Raw genomic sequence first — 12,835 nt, 5'->3', positions numbered from 1 at the left:
CGTGGTCTAATATTGTCGATATAGCTAGGCTACACAATTGTTACCACCGACTCACAGAAAAGTGGTAGTAGGCTGCATGACTCAGTTTGAATGCATGGTCTTCATGATTTACAGTCATCGTCTCTCCTTCTGTGTAACCTATATGGTATGGCATATAGTAGCCTAATATATACCTCAGAATTAGCAAAATAACGGCTTGTAATACAGTGTTAACCTACTTGAGTTTGGCCGCGAATTAACCAAGCATGTTAATGTGTCTCTAATCGAATCATTCCATCCAAACTGATGTAAAGTTGTTCTGAAATCTAACTCCGACACAGCAACATTCGGCGTCCTTTCCCCGAGAAAATAACGTGACATTTACACGTAAAAAACGAGAAAAACGTCTCCGTGAACACGTATCAGAATAACGTTGATATTTACACGAACTGCCGTGAGACCGGGTTGGAACTACACGTTGTAAACAGCCATGGTATGGCCCGTTTGCCTGGTCCTCCGGTAACGCGTTTGAGGGTTAGCATGCGCGTTAGCAAGGAGCCAGTCGGGATCACTTTACTGGCTGTGTCTCAATTGTTTTGCGAGTAACCAACTCGGGTACTCTAGCTATATAATTCAATGTGTGTACACAAATGTTGAAATGACATAAAATGCCCGTCCCTAGTAGCTGTGATAAATTAGCCTGAAGCTATGCTTACCTGTTCAGGAGGAAATAAGCCAATTCTCGCGTCCTTTTGGGATCTAAGCTGTCTCCATCTTTCAAATACATCTCCAATATTTACCAGGTGTTCGTTTCGTCTCTGGTCGACGCAACTGTTTTTTAGGTCGGGTTACAAAATCTATCTCCATTTATCCTGTTGTTTGTGTGCTGCTTTATGGCTGTACTACCGTTACAGCTGCAGCGCTGGGTTTACGTTTTTACAGGTATATCTGGCAACCCGGCCTGGCTGTCAAACTGGGCCGTTGATAACAACACACACACACACACACACACACACACACACACACACACACACACACAAAAAAACACACACACACAGATCAAAACATAAACATAAATTCCGTCACGGAATGTAAATTTCAAAAAGAAAAAATACTGACATTAGCATTGTTGTCAGAAAAGATAGTATTTCAGCTTAACATGTTTCCCTTAATATCTGATGAGGCATTGGTGTCATTTTTGGATTTATTACAGTACAAATATTACATATTGGACCTTTAATCTCTAGTTTGACAGTCACATATGAAAAAGAACATAAATAAAGAAATTACAAATAAATAACACTTAAAAAAAACTGTGCATCCACAATTTAGTAAATTAAATACATTTATTATTTAAATAGTACAGTAACAGTATAAACAATAATGAAACTCTAGTGCCACCTGTCGTATCTAAAGCTTTGTATATTGTACACATCACACTGGATGAGATTTTGTAAGTAGAGTAAATTGACTAATTGCAAACATTTTGCTAGCCTTACCTCTGACTAACATTACACTCTGTTAATCGCTGACACAGCGCTGTGGAGATAGGTCTGGTAATATTTGACTACACTCCGTTACACTCTCCCACGAATTATGAGTGATTCTACCACTTAGTTATCGTGAGATCTGGCAACACAGATAACTTACTTGTGCAATGCTAAATATGACACTTAGCGGTGTTAATATCTAATGTTAGCAAAAAAGAAAATATTAATTATAAATAATATAACTTTTCATCCATCGGCATGATGTTGAATACACTCTGATACGAGTGCACGCCCATTTAGGAGACAGAAAGTGTGTACCGTTTCATACCATTGGTGCTTCTTTGCGTTAGCACAGTCATTTTATCAGGCCAAGTTGATTTATTATTTTTTATTACGTGGTACCAGAACGGTGCATTGACTTGCATACTTGCATAATGTATTGCGTACTTGTACCAGCAATTTAGGCAGTATGAGAGACATTTCCGATACTGGTATCGGTATCGGAACAACTCTACTATCCAGTATGTGTGTAACTACTTCTGTGTCTGATCGTTGTATGGCTATAGAATTCTGAAGCTGTATATCTTGTATTACAGGTATTTGGTCATCGTCTTCCCAGTGTGGTACAGCTGCAGACAAACCATCAAGACCTCTGTGGTGATCTGTGTCATGGCCTGGGCCCTTTCTGCTCTCTATCCTATCACTGTATTTTTCAGTAGTATTGATGTTGTGCAAACCATCGACATTGTCTTTTTCTTCCTTCCACTCCCACTGCTCATATTCTTCCTGGTTGGGACCCTCAAAGCCCTTTCTGCTATCATCTCGGTCCCAGCTGACGAAAAACGACGAATTGTAGGAACTTTGGTCCTGGTGCTGCTAATTTACACGCTGCTGTTCCTGCCCTACACCATTTTGACAGTGCTTAACAGGTTAAAAATAGACAACTCACATATTGAAACTCTTTGGGGCCTGTCTATTGGGTTTCTCAGGTTGAGTCCTCTTGCAGACTTAGTTCTGTATATTTTCATGAAGAAAGGGGCCGTAGACAAGCTTTTGGCCTCTGTGTGTTGTTGCAGAATGGAAAGCAATGATGTCATCAGTATACCAGTATGAATCATGACGACATGTCCACAGTCGGCTTCATGTAGGCTGAGAAAGGAGAGAAAGAGGAGAAAACACAAGGAGAAATACAGAAAAATAGACAGATTCTGTCACCTAGTGATATGATTTCCAATAAAACACCTAACTGCAGATACATGGAAGCCTTGTCTTTATATGCTGTGGGAGTTCTGCTGCTGGGAATGTTTGGTCAACTTGCTCTTCACTGTGATGGCTTCAAGAGATGTAAATCAAATATGCTTTTATTACACTGTAAAAACGAAAATGTTGTGAAAACTCAAAATTTCAAGGCAACTTACTGCACTAGATTTTTGAGTTTTGGGGCCAACTCAAACTCCTACGTTTTGAAAATAGTTCAGCCAACTAATAATGTTTTGTTCAAATAATTAACTTTCAAATGCTGTGCCAACTAATAATGTTTTGTTTTAAATTAACTTTCATATGCTGTGCCAACTAATAATGTTTTGTTTAAATAATTTATCTTTCATAGATATAAAAACTTAAAATCTTAAGTTTCACATACTAAATAATTCAAAAAACAGTCATGTCAACTAATTATCTTTTGTTCAGATAATTAACTTTTGTGTGTAAAACTAAGTTTCGACTTCTAAAAAGCCCCCGTGCAAAATAGGGGCCCATCTAAAGCTGCTGATCTTGCATCACTTGACATAAAGGGCCACTAGTGAAGTGACGCGCTGCAGAATACTGGCTGAAGGAAGCCTATTACTGCTCAAAGTCTAACACTGCAAAACTCCAGCTCTTCTTATCAAAGCATAACATCACTTACCTCATGGTTACAAATGTAAACCAGCACAAAAATGACAATTACCAGGCAACAAAACATTACATTCATGCAGACACGTTTAATAAACGGAATTCATAAAGTTACATTTGTATTTCGAACAAACTGCAAACTTTTCAGCAAAGTTTGACACAACCATTTACTGCCTTGCATCATGGGAATTGACCAGCCAATGAACCACCTGACTGCAGTACGCAAATCGGAGTTCAAGGCATAGAGCAGGCGAAAAGGTAGGCAACTGAAAACCCCTGCAGAACTGCCCAGGAAACCCTGTTTTAGCATGGAGCATGAAAAGAGTAATTGACCTGGCCTCAATTTGAGTCTAACTACAATTTCAAAGTGGCCACCATACATTTTGAAGTGAGACCAACTTATCACAATAAACTTAATACAGTGAGTTGAAGTAACTACTTTAACAAAGTTTATAATGCAATTATGTGTTTTTGTTCTGTTTAATTGAAAATCAAAGTAAGATGAGCAATTTCAAGTTCTCGTTTTTACAGTGTAGTTTGTTAGCTGTAAGTAAATGTCTATCATTATTATCCTTTAATCACAGAAGCAGAGCAGATACATTTTGATCCACTGAGCTCATATTTGTATGTTTATTACAGAAGGAGCATCTTAACAAGTCTCAGGCTGTTCTCATCAACCATAAGGTGCAACTTTCAGACAATATCTTTAAAGCAATTATTTGAAATAATTCTTTTTGATGCCAACTGACAGAAGTGAATTGTTCAAAATTTTAATGACTATGAAAAGCTCCCTTACAGCTGATGCACATACAGCAAAAGTCTTAGAGCTATTGTTAATAAAGTTGTTTACTCTCTCAATCTCTCTCTTCTTTGTGGGTCTGCACCTAAAATTAAAAGATTCTAAAATTAAATCTGGTGATAAAAACGATTGACTATTGACCAATTAGCCTTTATATCTATATTGCCTACTTTCTCCAAAGTATTGGGGGAGAATTGTGTATTATGTGTATAGTAGACGTAGACTAGTTGTTGGAGCCATTTCATTGGCAACCAGTGTGTGATGCTGGGGGCAGCCATAGTTTACTAAATTGTGGACTAAATGCCACAGGAGAGGTCTACATTTTATTGACCCTGAGAAGGTGTTGACTTAGTGTTTTTTTAGAAGAGTTTTGTATAAAAGTAAACTGATTGACATATCTAATTTAAAATTTTTTAGGGTTACTTAATAAGATCAAAAGGGCTTTAGGAAGCTTGCAATCTACACCGGAGCCACGCTACAATACAGCCAAAAACAAATCTGCATCAACAGGAGATGTGTTACCCTTCTTAATATACTGTTAATGGAATTAACACTGATGCATATGAGCATTTTGGATATCTTAGTTAGAGAAAAATGTCTAAATAAGCTAAATATGACATTTTTAATACTTGCCAATATAGCAATGTGTGCATATTCGGGATGAATTAAGCATCTAAATCCATCATCAAATGACCAAATGGTTTGTCACGTGGTGGATGGCCTGCAGATGGCTTATAAACAGCCCCTGAATGATGCATTTTTGCTAAACTCTTGAGCAAAAGTGGAAAACCCACGTGTGGTGGCCATGTGGTCTCTTACGTGTGCTCTTTTAGCAAAAAAAGGAAAGAGATCATGTTGCAAACAAAGTTTCATATCAAGACCAATCCACACTGGAGGCAGGAGCATTTCCTGTAAAAACTGGGTCAGATATGTTAGTGTGAACAGGTTGATCAGTGAGATCTGGCCTAGGTGTACACACTTCTTCAACTGCATGGATATAGTCGTGTGACTCTCCATCTGCTGGAGTTAGAAATAAAGTTGCAAGATTAAGAAGATAAAGATTTACAGTGATGTTAGGCAGGTCAAGCAAAATGGTGTGGTATCTTTGTGCTGAGAGCTGAGATTTCTGCTGTGTGCAGGATGCAGCAACAGCACGAGGCACCATGAGAGTGAGGTCACAGTAAGCCACAATGTCACATGATGTGACCAGATTTCTTGACAGCAGCCACTTCCGATAGACACAAGCTGCAACAGGATCAAGTTTAGGAGAAAAATAAGCAACAGGTCTGAGTTTAAATCCATCAAATGATCAAATGGTTTGTCACGTGGTGGATGGCCTGTAGGTGGCTTATGAACAACCCCTGATGCATCAATCTGCTGGAGTTGGAAATAAAGTTGCAGCATTAAAAGCATTAAATCTCTTTACAGTGATGTTAGACAAGTCAAGCAAAATGGTGTGATATCTTAGGCCTCTTTGTGCTGAGAGTTGAGCTGTCTGCAGGATGTCAGCACCAGCACGAGACACCATGAGACTGAGGTCACAATAACCCACATTGTGGTACTCCTCCAGCTTCACCTGTCGTCTCTGTTGGCTCACCTGCACTTTTTGGTCATTAAAACTTTTTTTTTAACCTCCAACTGTTTACGAGTATGCATTGTGGGTCCAGTTAAAAACTATTGCTAAGCCTAACATTTTCAGGGTACCACAATCACAATCATCTCAAATTTCACAAAGTACAACTTCTGGAACCTCCTTTGTGCTATCGCCCACTACTGTAGAATGTGTGAGCTGAGCAGGAAACGGAAGGTTCTGGTGAAGGAAACTCATTCAGGTTGTGGTCCTGCAGCTTTCAAAGGCAACAGGTAGGTTTCAAATGAAAATGCAAAACTCTGCCTCTGTGTGTTGTTGCAGAATGGAAAGCAATGATGTCATCAGCATACCAGTATGAATGATGACGACATGTCCACAGTCGGCTTCATGTAGGCTGAGAAAGGAGAGAAAGAGGAGAAAACACAAGGAGAAATATAGAAAAATAGACAGATTCCAATAAAACACCTAACTGCACATACATGGAAGCCTTGTCTTCATATGCTGGGAATGTTTTGGTCAAATTGCTCTGGTTTGCTGTGATGACTTTAACAGATGTTAATCAAATATGTTTTTATTAGTTTTTTAGCTGTAATTGGCTGTCCATCGTTATTATCCTTTAATCACAGAAGCAGAGCAGATATATTTTGAATAAACTGGAACTGAACCTAACTTAAATGTCCAGCAGATGGCGATCTATTACAACCTGAAGTATTTTTTTTCATATCTCTGGTATGTGTTCTGTGTTTCTCAACAAGGTCAAGTAAAGAAAACAAAATTCAATTTTACAAAAATAAATACTGGGTTTTAAATCACACAAAGTATTTTCAGACAGTAACTGAATATGGAACATGCTTTGGATGACATTGTAATTTTGTTTCTCTCTTAAATTAGACAAACTCCATGGAGCACTTTTCAATTTTATTATTTATTAAGGGGAGTATAAAATGCACCTTCTGTTTAATGGATCCATAGCGAGAGCAACCATAAATACACCAATCTGAAAATTGCAAGTGTAAAGTCCTGTCTACTCTCATAACAATATTCCTTTTGCAAAACTATGTAGGTGAAAATGTGTAGTTTTTTTGTACTGTTTTATAGTTTCAGTCTTCTACTTATTAAGGTAAATGAGTTGCTGGGCCCCTGTTTACCCCCAGTTCCTCCACACTGTGAACAAAGACAAATTAACCTCCTATGTTCCTCCCACTCACTTTGCAGTGTGCACTATCCTGTTGCCTTTAAGTACATATCACATATAGTGTGCACTGTCTGCAGACAGCACATGTTAGATTCATTCCCAGAAATCATCCAGCAGCCTACTTCTATTATGAAATACTCAGTGGTGGTTTTAGAACATATCAAATGGAGGGGCCAGGCTGGGGCCACAAGCAATTTTAGGGTTTACCAAATAGATTAAGCACAAGTGTTACTTACCAACCCCTTACTAATCCTCCATTGGTTGAGTTTTACAAAAGACTAACGATACACATATAACAATAAACACAATAATACTCATTCAGTGTCAGCCTTCATTTTATTTATCACTGCACATGAATAAAGATGGGGTTCAAAATGTATGAAAATATTTGCCACAATTAGGGAGGCCAGATGGGGGTCGAGGCTTAATATTACAGGGGCACTGGCCACCCTTGGACCCCTCCCTCAGAACTGCCACTGGAAATACTACAGACAGTTTGTTGAGCTTTTATTAATCACTAAGTTAGTTTAGCGACATAAACGTGTAAGCATACTGTAATATCAACTGAAATTAAAAAGTCATTAAAACTTGATTTTTACAAAGGGTAAGAAATAGCCTCAAGATCAGGTTAAAAGCCTCGCCCCGCTGATGTAAGGTTAGCCGATTGACTAAGTTATATTTTAGTTTGAAAAGCCGACCGGAAGCCTTGACATTAACTGCGTTCCACTTGAACGCCGCACTGCCGCCACGGCTGCCTGGAAGAAAGCTGTCCGCCGACCGAACCTCTTTTTTCACCGGGCGGCCAGTACACTGACTGTGAACACAGATGGACTGAGAGAAGAGCTGTGCTTTACGTGTTTATCCCACTCAGGAGCTTCTGCTCTTCTTACTTGGATAAAGGAAAGACTTGTGTCAGCTGGCTGAGGAGAGGAGCCACAATCACCGCAGCAAACATGTACGTTGGTTGAACTGTTTCTCATTTCAAAAAAGCTAACGTTTCTTATCCTCATATCTAACTAGCCTCATTGTATATCCCGCTATATTCTCTCGGTGAGTCATACTCGACCTCCTATTCTTGGTTGGGGGCATAGCTATAACGTTAGCCCAGGGTATCTTCTGTGTTCTTGTTTAGTGGCTGTTCTCTACCTGCCTCTGCCTGCTGCAGTCCCGTCCCGTTCTCTGCTCCATGGATAGGAACCAGCGTGGCAAACCCTGTTTACAAATCTTTTAATTCTGCAGTATTTGGAGCTTGAGCTGTAGCTTCACTCTATAGCGGTGTCAGTGAAATGTAGCCTACCATTGTCGGTTTTCGTGTTGCAGATTCCGCAAAGTTCTTAAAACAAAACATAAAGTGACAGTGAGTGGTAGCGAACATTGCAGAACATCCATAAGTGCTAAGTTCCGATAACATAATATATGCTAAGTGCTGTTTGGCGAATAGCGTGTGACGAAAAACCCGTCTCGAAGTAAGCGTTGTTACAGTCTGTAATTGTCACTCCGGTTGGGGTGGATATTTGTCACTGGATTGCAAATGGGGAAAGTGTGTGTTTGTGCCTTTTTCGTTATGCGCGCGTGCGTGAGAGTACATGCGGTAAAGGACGGTGTCCATGTTGTCATCATGACCAAAATCTTTACATGACAGAGTGTGTGAGTGCAGCTGGAGTATTAAAAATACACTGTGTGTGTGTGTGTGTGTGTGTGTGTGTGTGTACCATTTTAGTAGAGTTGGGGTAAACTCATTTTATTACTGAATTAAGTCCTTTTATTATTGTCACCCTGTAAAATATATTATTGTGTATAGATTCTAAATGCTCTCCTTTTATTCCATTCAAATGTTGGATGGTAAAAAAAAAGTTAGAAGTGATAAGGGCAGAGTTTAGAATCTCTCATTCACTGATAAAAGCCTTGCATTTCACTGCATATTCCTAGAAGTAACAACCATTAACACTGCAACAACCAACCAAACATTTATCTAATTATAGTAAAGTTGAAAATTGATTCAGTTGGGTCCAGTGACTGTAAAAGGTTGGCTCACATTTATCTAAAAAGGGCCATAATCTACACAGCATTTGACATTTGTCCCTGTCTGTAGAAAACAACTGATATTATGCAGACTCTAACAACTACTTTAAAAAACCTATTTGTCCTCCATCTTCAAATTCATCTTGTCCAAAATAAGAAATAACACTTTAGTATAACATCAAATTAAAAACAATATTAGGGCTGTCTGTGACCAAAAGAAATTCTGAGTCGACTTACACTCTGGGATTTTGTCGACTAATCGATAAATCAACAGATCTGTGCTCTTTGACTGATAGTTAAGACTAGAAAAGCGCAATACCATTAAATAAATAAATGCAGTCCATTTACCATCTGTAAAACTGAGTTTCTCCACGAAAGAATCATGCAAATGCACCACTTAAAATCTTGTGTTTACCAGCGGTGTGCTCAGGAGTTTCTTGGGAAAAAAACCATTTGAGCAACAGCATTGTTTTTCATGTCCTGTGGCTTCTGTAAAAATCAGGAATGTGACTTAAAGTCTGACCTTTTTTAAGACGGTTAGGGATAGCTTTTCCTTACAATTTTGATTCACCTTACAGTTTACGTATGTTTGGTGTATGTGCAGTTTAGATTCAGGGGGCTGATGAAATAGTATCTTCTTCAGAGGGACATCATTTCAATAAAAAGTGCCTTAATAATCACCACTGCAAACGATGGTGAATTATATAGGTGACTATTTTAAACCTTTAAATTATTTATCAATAAAAAAATACCAAACAGTATCGGTTTCACAAATATAAGTTGTTTTTTTTACATTTTTTTACATTTTTTTTTTTTACATTTTCTGTTTTTAAATGATTGTGGATTATTTTGTATTGTTGGTTTGATAAAATAAGCTCTTATCTGTAGGGCTGGGTAACGAATTGGATACTTTTTAGGCACCGACCGAATCGCCTCTAAAGTACCTAAAAATATCAAAAAAATCCTTATTTAATACCCAATGTCATTACTTAAGGAGAAAATCTCAGCAGAATCAGTGAGCCAATCAGCATGCAGCATGCTTCTACCAAGATCTAATAATGTCTGTGATTGGCTGTCTAACGTTACATGTCGCAGACACACGCAGGAAAAACTCTACGTTACACAGAGACGGGGCTCATGTAGTAGGAGCTGGAAAATAAATGAAAAGATTAGTGCCGTAATGTTGTAAGTTCTTTTATTTTATATACAATTGGTATTGAAAAAAAGTATAGTTAGGAACCAGCGTCGAAGTCACGGCATTGGTATCGGTACCGGTATCGAACATTTCTTAATGATACCCAGCCCCACTCAGAATACATTCATCATGCAGCATGGTGGCCCAATGGTTAGCCCTAGGGCTGTGTATTGGCAAGAATCTGGCGATACGATACGTATCACGATAGATGGATCACGATTCAATATATTGCAATATATTGGTATAAGGCGATATATTGGGATTTTTTTTAAGTATAATTTTAGAAAAACTAATATTTAAAAAAGACATGATGTTCATAAAAGTCTAAGAAGTTTACTCGAGGTAAACAATTCAGTACACAGAAAATCAAACTGCCAGTTTGGGATTGTGGTTCACAGGTTCTTATTAAGCAAATTGTTATTATTTAGGCACTGCTTGGCACTGTTAGGCACTGTTAGGTAGTGTTAGGCACTGCTAGGTAGTGTTAGGCACTGTTAGGTAGTGTTAGGCACTGTTAGGTAGTGTTAGGCACTGCTAGGTAGTGTTAGGCACTGTTAGGCAAGGACACTAGTGGTGCATCTCAGCATAGCCATCTAGCGGTAGGGGGTTTAAACACAACATAAACGTGAACCACGTGAATATTTTTTGCCTTTTTGAAAATCAATACAGTATTGCAAAAAAAAATATCGCGATACTCAAGTGTATAGATTTTTTTCTTACACCCCTAGTTAGCACTGTGGCCTCACAGCAAGAAGGTTCTGGGTTCGAATCCAGGTCGTTCCGGGCCTTTCTGTGTGGCGTTTGTATGTTCTCCCCATGTTTGCGTGGGTTTCCCCCACCATCAAAACTACTAGGTTCTTCCAGTCAGTGCCCTTGATCAAGACACTGGCTCAGATCTGGAGTTGGTCCCTGGGTGCTGTAAATGGCTGCCCACTGCTCCCTTGAGGGATGGGTTAAAATATTAAACAATAAAGTACCTTTAAACTACCTTTACCTTTAAACTCTGACATTGTTTATTGATTAATTGATAATGAAACGGTCAGTTGCAGCCCCTCGGCTTCCCCCCCACCCCCTGTGTTATGACATCTCCAGATGGAGTGACAGCATTCTCGGCATAGCTTTGAAATACAGCGCATACTGTAGTAGCACTCTGCTTGCAGAAGCCAACTCGCAGCCCTGTTTGATTGTGTTCCAAATGTTGCTGTAGTAGGTGACAAAAACAAACTCGTCTGGGCTGACTGTGGGAAAACTCCGTCCAAACGTCATACACACTGTCTCTGTGTTGCTCTGCCCGGCCCGGGTGAACAGTAAGTCCATTGTGCCGTTGCGGTGCTCTCGCTGTTAGAAGACCTAATTCAGCTAATAATCAGGCCTGAGCTAACAAGCTGCATGAAACCGATACAGAGCAGAGGGCAGACACTGTACTCACTCATCTGATTCTCCTTTCATTCAACATTTATTGTATTCATCCATAAAGCAAGATGGACCATAAAGGATTGTGTGTCATTTTCAACTTTACCTGTGTACTTGTAGTTTGATATGCTTATTGAACATTACCACACTCTGCATAAAGGCACATTGCTTTCATACTGGCTCAACCCTACAGCAAGTGATGCAGTCGTAGGATGAACACATTTCAAACCCTCACAGTTCCATCCGGTAAAGAGAGTGATTGAAACAGAAAGTGAGAATGAAAAGTTGGTCTAAGATGACTCATTTACTAAGAACTTCTCAACTTTGGCAGTACTCAATTAGTGTAATAATACAGGCACTTGTATATACAGTATACATGCTGTGGAAATACCAATAACTAACCTAGAAAGAAGCAAACCGTTAGATGCCTAATGAATGTAAATGTGTAGTGTAGAAACCTACTGAATGCAGATGCTTACACACAGGTCACAGGGCTCACTGAATGGTTTGATGAGGATGATGTGAATCCTGCTCTGGCCTTCCCAGCCACCCCATCTCAACCCAGCTAAACCCCTTTGTTAGATTTGGGAGCAACGTGTTACCGGAGGATTCCACCTGATGTGCCGCGTTCCGGCTGCACGGCGGTTTGGTTCCATACCATACTGGTAGCGTCTCAGAGGCAGAGTGTCTTAAGCTGCTTACACACCAACCAGACGGCGAACCATCGGCAGAAAAGGCAGCTGGACTGATCAGTCTCCCCAAGTTGGTCAAAAAAATGCATCAGAACACACCGAAGAGACGAGACGTAATACGTCTCCATAACAGCAGGCGGCGCTAATCTGTATTGTTGGCCAAAAAATGAAAACCGGCAGTTGATTGGACGAACGCATCACGTGGGTTTGTTTTCTCCGGAAATTCAAAGCCAGACTGTCATGGCGGCACGTTCAGAATACGATCTCATATTGGACTAAAATAGTTCACCGAAACGTGTTTCTGAAAACATTTTAAGAGAGAAATAGGCCGTGCAGTTGCTGAATCTGTCTTCATTTCAGATCGACAAAAGGTCAGTTTAAAAGATTTTCGTCAGATTTTGAGAGACTCTAGTCACGCTCATCCCGTTTCCGGGTTAGCTCTCCACCAATCAGATGGGTCATTTGAGTCTGACTGCCGGCAGTACCCGCCCCGCCGATTATACATGTAAAATCGGCCAAAATGAACGCCGACAGCCCCCCAGACTGACGATGGCTCGGGACACACC

The 12,835-nt window shown here is 39.6% G+C and overlaps 2 protein-coding genes across 2 annotated transcripts in view; both read left to right on the top strand.

The window, feature by feature from the left end:
- Positions 1-611: 611 nt before the first annotated feature.
- Positions 612-2,722, top strand: LOC120564805 (mas-related G-protein coupled receptor member X4-like). The gene is made up of 2 exons (XM_039810070.1): positions 612-617; positions 2,066-2,722. Coding segments are annotated over exons 1-2 (519 nt in total). The 5' UTR covers positions 612-615; the 3' UTR covers positions 2,583-2,722.
- A 4,947-nt stretch (positions 2,723-7,669) lies between these two features.
- Positions 7,670-12,835, top strand: part of ripor1 (RHO family interacting cell polarization regulator 1) — an 88,557-nt gene continuing 83,391 nt past the window's right edge. Inside the window, exon 1 of the mRNA XM_039808800.1 lies at positions 7,670-7,902. The gene's annotated coding sequence lies outside the window, so the exon portion shown is untranslated. The remainder of the gene's footprint in view (positions 7,903-12,835) is intronic.

This window comes from Perca fluviatilis, chromosome 8 (assembly GCF_010015445.1).
Source record: "Perca fluviatilis chromosome 8, GENO_Pfluv_1.0, whole genome shotgun sequence".
In the NCBI taxonomy this organism is placed as follows: domain Eukaryota; kingdom Metazoa; phylum Chordata; class Actinopteri; order Perciformes; family Percidae; genus Perca; species Perca fluviatilis.
Note: the sequence above shows the minus strand (reverse complement) of the source record. Positions and strands in the feature narration are given on the sequence as shown.